This window comes from Vollenhovia emeryi, unplaced genomic scaffold (assembly GCF_000949405.1).
Source record: "Vollenhovia emeryi isolate VEMERY1.0 unplaced genomic scaffold, V.emery_V1.0 DF939163.1, whole genome shotgun sequence".
Taxonomy (NCBI): domain Eukaryota; kingdom Metazoa; phylum Arthropoda; class Insecta; order Hymenoptera; family Formicidae; genus Vollenhovia; species Vollenhovia emeryi.
In genome coordinates this window covers 1,618,776-1,627,136 of record NW_011967203.1, presented here as the reverse complement: position 1 = coordinate 1,627,136, position 8,361 = coordinate 1,618,776, and the positions used below count along the sequence as shown (strand labels likewise).

At 36.1% G+C, this 8,361-nt stretch overlaps 1 protein-coding gene across 1 annotated transcript; it reads right to left on the bottom strand.

The window, feature by feature from the left end:
- Positions 1 to 1,194: 1,194 nt before the first annotated feature.
- LOC105564551 (acyl-CoA Delta(11) desaturase-like) lies at positions 1,195 to 5,774 on the bottom strand. Its single transcript, XM_012016995.1, has 6 exons — positions 5,647 to 5,774; positions 4,838 to 5,103; positions 4,492 to 4,622; positions 2,882 to 3,087; positions 2,560 to 2,742; positions 1,195 to 2,443 (listed from the first exon to the last, which is right to left on the bottom strand). The coding sequence occupies exons 2-6, from the start codon at positions 5,097 to 5,099 to the stop codon at positions 2,077 to 2,079; spliced, it is 1,149 nt and encodes a 382-aa protein (XP_011872385.1). The 5' UTR covers positions 5,100 to 5,103; positions 5,647 to 5,774; the 3' UTR covers positions 1,195 to 2,076.
- Between the last annotated feature and the right edge of the window lie 2,587 nt (positions 5,775 to 8,361).

Below are 8,361 nucleotides of genomic sequence, written 5' to 3'. Positions count from 1 at the left end.
TTCGGCCACCTTTGTCTTGCTCAGACCTAAGTAATAATTCGGCGTTCTAATTTCCATTTGATTTATATCATAAAAGGTCCTGATTTTACTTTATTTGTTTAGACACACTTTTATCCTACCATTTAATTAATCCTGTATTATTTAAATTGAATTAAATTAAAGATTTTTTAATTAAATTAAATATTTTAATTTTTATAACTTAAATTAAATATTTTTATTAAATTAAATATTTAATTAAATAGAAGTTATATAGTAGTGTGAATTCATTCGAAATTACATGACACAAAAGGATATTATTAAATGTATACATAGTAACTGTTTATAAACATTTTTATTGCATAATACTTTTTAACTAGAATTTATTTGTAGTGTAACGTAGTGTAACGATACATTTAAAATATGCAAAAATAGAAGTAGCTTATTATAAAAATGAACAGTCGATCAGTTCGTTTGTAAAGCTTAAGTGCATCTAAAACAATCTGTATTTTGGGACCTGAATACGGATACACTCGTCGGCGATCAGGGATTAAATACAAGGCCAAGAGACATTAAGCAAGAGCTTAACTTATTGTTAGTTTAACATGGATATTTAATCAATAATATTTACAGGCAATGTTTGTACGAATAACAAATGAATTTATGCAAAGCAATTTCAGTATTACGGAACAATTTATAATCAGACGGATCCTAACGCGTATGGAAATTGTTTACATCGGAACAGAAATTATTTACATTGGAACGGAAATTATTTACAACGAAACAGCCGCGAAAATGACTTGCACTGGTCGCGGAATATTTACAAGGCGGTAAATGTTGATGCATTTGGAAATTCGTAAGGCAAAATGCCAATTAAAACCATTGACACATAGAATGGGCTGACACGAGATCTTTCGGTGGAGACAGAGTACTCTCTACCTCCTCGTCTCGTCGGCTTTTCCAGAGTTCGGTAGCATTCGCTGTTGGTTCGAGACCGGGAGGTCGGGAACGAGCTAGCGGGTTTGTGAGGATTAAGAAAATGTCCATTTCGCCTTTCCGACGTACCGTAGCACTCGCAAGCTTCACTAGTGCGGCGAAAGACCACGCGACTACATTCTCTTGAATCTCTTGATACAAGATTGACACTGTTACGCCTCCGCTCAGATTCGCCCGCACTCGCAGCACTCGCGCTTCGCGGGAAAATGAAGAGTGACAATGTTTTACAGTAAACCTGTTTATTTCACAGAGAAATATTACAGCGGCTCGTAAACGTAAGCTGAGCACCAAATCAACGAACGGTTGTCTTAATAACAACTATTGCCAAGGAAACAGCTCCGTCTTCAAGTCTGACCGAATATACTAAGCGTAACAATACCTTCATTCCTACCCAATGATATACAACAAGACTTTGTAACATAGATAACATCCAATAAATGTAGGGTGTGTTCCCACTTTCTCTCAGTACTACTGCCATGCAGTAGTGGACGCTATTATTGTATTCAGCTTCTGAGAAATTTATTCCCAAATGAAACCTCAGTATCCTTCGTAATAACATCGCAGTTATGCTTTTCTAGATGCAACTATTCACACCTTTTCTTTCATACTAAATGCTCGAGAATATTGGAAGTACTGTCAATGGTACTGAGAGGGCATGGGAACACGTCCGTAACATCAACGTTTCTGATAAGTAAGTCTGACTACGACATTAGCCGCACTCATTAAAGACGAGCGTCTTGTGAAAAATTAGAAATTATTAAGACGGATATTATACCTGTTATTAATTTCCGTGAAATATCCATGGTGACATTTTCTCCATTTATTTTTCACAAAATGGCCGTCTCCAATACGGGCGGCTAGTGTCATGGCCGAGCTGTTCCTTACCAGAGACATGCAGGTACACGATCGCCATAATCATAAATACAAAATCTCTATAACAAATGATTACGATACCTCACATGTATAACGATATGTATTAACCTTTTACCATCAATCACCGATATGATTATGAATATACCGCGCATTACTTTTGTACACCCAAACGTATGTCGGACGATACTTTCTACGTAATTCTGTAATGCTACGTACAAAATTTTTAGGAATTTAATCTCGGGATTCCTCATTGAGAATCTCCGCTCCCTGCTTATCCTCCAATGACATATCGGCGTCATCCCATCCCCATACTATTTTCTCTTGCGTATGATGACACTCATCATTAAGATCACTCTGTAGCTCATATATCGAATTGTCACCTGTTCGGGCTGCACGTTTCTTTATTAAGTCATGTCTCACGGTCTTCAGATCGTACGCCCAGCCGAGCCAGGCGAAAAAGTCGATAACAGCGCAGGTGAAGTTTACGCGATAGCGACCTAATTCGGCGGCCTTATAATCCCACGGGAACACGTGATGGTAATTGTGCCAGAACTCACCGACAAAACCTCCGTGAGAACTGTCGGTGGCGCTAATGGTCCTATGACAAAAAATACGAATCCATTTTTTTTTTATCAACGTCTGTTTCCGCAGAATTACGATTCCAAATAGGAATAACAGGATAAACGACATAGACGGATCTCCGATGATACTTACTTTTCGTACGGTTTCATACCCCAAAGATGGGCCGCGGAATTTACGCACCAAGTTCCGTTCACCTGTATTATGTATGACAAAAGGGCAACGTACCACGCGTACACAGGTTTCTCGTTCCAAAAGTAGACTGGTATGCACATGGGCATCACGAAGCAGAAAAGAGGCATTATGATAGCGTAATACCTGTAACATAAACGTAGCAATCTATTTTGTTGAAACCGGATAATAATCTTTCTATAAGGAAGAACACGCGATGTTACATGTGAGACGTCACTAATCCATCTCCGAAAATAATGTCTTGGTCAATGACAAATTATCGTACTTGCGTTGCCAGACGACGACAGGATCCTTTTCGAGATCACTTAAATCGACCGTGGCTCCCTTACTAATAACGTCCGGATGCTTGCGGATCAACAGCCAGCCTACGTGCGAGAAGAAGAAGCCTCTCTTCGAATTATGCGGATCCGCATCCGTGTCCATAAATTTATGGTGCACTCTGTGATCTCTTACCCATTCGTAAATGTGATTCTGCGATGCATACATTGAATGATAACACCAGCCGACAAATGTGTACCCAAAGATCAGAATATGTGACTCCGAAGGTATTCGGTGTGCTAGGCATGATTACGTTGTGCGTTCTTCTCTAACTCTTCAGGATTCTGAGATATCCTAACGAAAATGTGCAGAAAAGGCCACTTTGCGACATATCTGAACCTGTATGTCACATGTCGAGGCAACTTTTTTGTTAATTACCGTTTATGGTGCTTCATAGTTCAAGTTTTTCTTTTCAATTTCCGTTCGTGCCTGTTCTAAAACGATTTTCCCTGGCCGAGATATTGCCAAATGTAGCATACCAATATAGGTGTACAAGAAAAAAAAAATTTGCGGTATCTCGATGACTGGGGGCTCTGAAACTAAAGCTTCTGGATAGTGTATTTTGATTTTGTAGGTTTTGATACTTGAACTCTGTAGTTTCAGAGCCTCTAGTCACCAAAGTTACTGCAAGTTTTCTCTTTATGCTTCTTCTTCCTCATATATTAGGCTTAAAGCATGTTTTATCCATTTCGTTCTGGTATTTTGAGCATTTGGTTTTACTTCATCTTCGGTAGGTTGGTAACCTTAACCGAAAGGAGCCTCCAATCTGGAGGCCTATATCCCTAAAGAGGTATCTGTGGCAGGATAATTCTCGGTGGTCGCCACTTTCCTTCGAGAGATTCCAAAAAGACCAGTAGTGTCCGTGTAATTAAACTCGGATCTTCTAGTCCATTTGTTTATTAAGCGGCGCACGTTTCTCCGCGCCACACTCGTCACCTTCTATTTATTGTATTCCTATATTATATGTATATCCTACATTTGTAGTACTGCTTTTATTAGCATTAAAATTATATCAACTCCGATGTGCAATAACTCGGACAGGGAACATCGTTTTGGGACATGCAGAAACGGAAATTGAAGGGGCAAATTTGTACTATAAGGTACCACAACAAGCAGATACCGTAACAAGCAAAAACATTTTGTCTATGTGTAACATAAACTCAAATATGTCTCAATGTTGCCTCTTGTGCATATTTAAGTTAAAATATCTCAGAATCCTGACGTACTAAGGAAAAGCGGACAACGGATTTGTATTCAGCACACGAAAAACCTTCGAGGTAACCCAGTCTGATCTTTGAGTATAAAACAACTTTTTTATCGGCCTATGTAATTATATTTACACTTTCTCCGAGAAATTTTTGGCAAGATTATATTTTGTTATTAACAATGAATCTCCTTTTCCATTTTAAGGTAATATACTTCTACTTTTTAAATACTTCTACGATATATTACTTTAAATATAACTGTGAGATAAAAACTACAATGTATTGATAATAATCGTTACTTTTTTTAATACACATAAATAAGTTTATATAATAGCATTACCGACTAACTTACTTGGAAAGCAGCGGTCTGTAAAATCATAAGAATAACTCTCAACGGCACTTTTGCCTTATAAGTTCGATGAGCCCACAATCTATGGGCACCTCCTGTAACACCCAAAACCGAAATGATACTCCATGCTACACCTGAAAAAAGAAATAAAATGTATCAACATAACATCATGAAATCTTTAGTAACTGGGACACTTGCAATTATTATTATTTTATAAATATCTATTAGTTGACGCTATTGATATCTACTTTTTATGTTATTTCTTCTAGCAAATTAATGGTTGCAATTAGTAAAAACAACAATCGAATTTTAAGTTTTAAATTGTAAAATAAAGATAAATGTAACGTACTCCAAAGAAACGTGTATAATTTGGCAACCGTGAATAAAAGATACACTCCATACAATGCTCCAATATGAAGGTAGGCAATAGATATCACGTTTTTCCAGACGATCTTCCATTCGTACTTATTGTTAGTCTGCGAGTTTTGTGCCTTTTGTGTTAACAGTTTTTGCGTCATGGTCTCTTTTTCCACCAATTTCGTTTGCGACACATTCTGCTGAGAAGCTTCATGAAATAACGTTGTAGAACTACCGGACAAATTTAGCGTCATAATGCTGGAATATCAATAATAAGCAATTACAATTCTCAAATTAAAGATAGCTATGATTATATTTCATAGTATTTTTTAATATTTACAACATATATTGAAAGTGAGAGAAAAAGGAAAGGAGCAGCGAGAGAGAAATGAGAGAAAAAAACTATAAGACTGCTGTAACTAATTTGAATTTCTTCGGTGGCACAAGTATAAATTCAGCAAAAGTAATATTAATGAGAGATATATGTATATATATTGTCCAAGAATTGACTACAATTCTTAAAAATTTAAATAAATTTTTTAATCAAAGTAATAGTAAATGTAAATTTTCGAAGACTTGTGTACGTAAGGTCGCCAATCGCGGATCAAAATTCCTAGACTCTTTATGACACCTCGGTAAAGGATTAATATTTCGCTTTGCACAGAATTAAAAGAAAAGGGTTTTAATATAAAAATGTTGTCGGTTGCAATTAATTTGCCAATAATTGTACATTAACTTATCTGCTGATATCCCTTTTTAAATTTTAATGGTAGTTAGGTACAAGACGAATCGGTGACTTACAATTTGAATGACAAATATAAGTGGGCGAAGTAAGTTTAACAGGAAAAAAGAAGTCCGACCTGGTGGTAAGTTTACTACGAAAGACTAAGATGCTAGTTCTATTATACTTATGAGCTTTGCATCGCCCCCACGGCCATCGACGAAACTCCCCTCTTATCGTGTCTTTGCCTTGAAAAGTAACACGTTGCCAAAATACATATTTATGCGATTTGCTCACTCGAAATCTATCATTGCTATTGTATAAAATAAACCTATTCTCATGCTTCTGGTTCGTAATTACGTCACGCTTCATAAATTGCGCACTACTTCACTTTTATGTGCAAATTATATGTATGTATGTACATGACCCTGTACACTTTGTGTACCATCTGCAATAGCTTAGCATCTAATGTTTGTGAAGTATCATTTCACTTATTTAACGATATTGTGTTTAAACTTTAAAGGATTCTGACTTTGAATTAGCTTAAAGTGAAAAACTCGACTCAATTCTAAAGTATATTTAGTATATTAACAAATTAATGAAAATTCTTATGGCTCAAATGTGATAAACATGAATTCGAAGGAAAGGACTAAGAGCCGTGACAGGGTATTAGTGTGTAAATATTTCATATTTTAAATTTATTGGGATGAATATTTCCATATGCCTCGGTGGTTGAATTGATTGAGTCGCCCGACTAGTGAGAGGGAGATCCAGGTTCAAACCTTGGCTGAGGTAATATTTTCTACAATAAATTTAAAATATAAAATATTTAGACACCTTGTCACGGCTCTTAGTCCTTTATTCCGTCAAATTTATTTTTAGGATATGTATAACGATATGTATTTACTATTACTTATGTTCGAACTTATTTTATTACAAATAACGTAAATTATAATTTTTACAGCAAACTTTATATGCTTTTTTCTATTTGTCACGATTTGACAAGAGCATTTGTTACGTCCGTTTTTCGGTCAACACATTTAAGTGTTTTACCGGGGATCGGACTCGATTGCATGAAAATTAATAATGACAAAAATAGTGAAGATAATAGATTTTATTCTTGGCCGGGCAGATAGCGTATTTTGTAAACTTCGCAGGGAGGATCTATCTTCGGAATGTTCTTATAAATTGGTTAGGAGAGGACTTGTGGTGGTTATTCTTTTAGAGAGAGCGAGATAGAGATTCCGTTCGCTCTTCAGCAGCGACCAGAGAAGGATTACGAAAGGAGTCGTATTTACAATGTTTACCTTTTATTCATGTCTTTTAAGATACAAAATGGTCGTCAATTTCTAAGTCTGGACAGAACAAGAATTTTATAATTGTGAGAAGTCCGATGTTGGAACTTGAAATTTCTAAGTGTTTAACCCGAAAATACTGTCGTTTGAACAGGCGAATGTTAACCGATTGTCAAAGCGAAAGAAAAGAACCGAGTGTCGGATACCAAATATTAACTGCGTTTGGAATATACTCTCTCTGTGGCCCTATGACGTTTAGCACTCCTCTTTATACCCCGAAATGACGAGAACCTCTCCTGCTGGAGTCTCCCATTATTTAGGACTTCTGTTAGTAGAAGGCAGAAGGTTAACTACAAGTTTGTGATATCTGGGCCCGGAGCTATGTGTCCTTTGGCCACGTTCGCCTGTTGGAATTTTATCTGTAGGTAAACAAAACGTTCTCTGCTAGCGCTCGAAAGAGTCTTATTGGGAAGAAAATTCTAGAAAACTTGTAAGATTTTTGCCTTTACGCGACATATTTATTTCCTCCGATAATCTATTAATTAATTAAAAAATATGATGCTTTGATTTATTATTTTTTAAATAAAATTAAATTGAGAGAATAACGGGAACATTTTGAGTTAGATTTTTATTACGGTGTATTTTTTGCCATTAAAAATAACGGTCTTCGATTTGATAAGGATACTATTTTTTTCCAAATTACGGATATTGAAAATCAACTGTTTTTTTATAATGACACGACGTATAGAATAATATGTTTTTTATAGTTTGTATTTTCTGAAATTATGCTCTTAAATGGTTTGTTATCTTCGAAATAATCGACATTATCAAGAAATCGTCGTCGTCGTCGTCATCTTCTTTGCAAAATTTTGTTGTACGCCACTCTGTCACCCGATGGCGTCTCCACAAATTTTCAATTTTAACTATCATCAGATATGTACACGCACCGGCATAAATGCTGTCCCTATCCTTGTGAGGTGCACGCACACAACTAGAGTCCCTGTAGTTGTGTGCGTGCACCTCACAAGGATAGGGACAGCATTTATGCCGGTACATGTACATGGGGTGGTACCACACGGAGTTTGGCATACGTCCGTCGTCGATTTGCAATCCCTGCTTGTGTTATACAATAAGGGCGATGCAAGGGGGGGGTGAAAACATGGTTTTTATCTTCGAAAAACTTTAGGATAGTTTAGAACTTTTATAGAATAAACAATTAAAAATAAAGTTTGTGTGTGTGTGTGTGTTATATGTATACACTAAATAATAAGCATATTCACAAATTGAAAAAATTTGCTAAATATTAATCATAAAATAAAATAAAGTAAAAGCAAATAATAGAAATTGCCAAACGTTGCTTCCTCATAATTTTATTTTGCTCACTGTTTCTTCCATGAGTAGGTGGGTTTTATAAGAAATTTCCGCCCACTAAGCTTCTTCTACGAGTAAATGAGGTTTTCGGTTCTGGATTCCTCATAAAGAAATCTTTGTGAGTTAAAT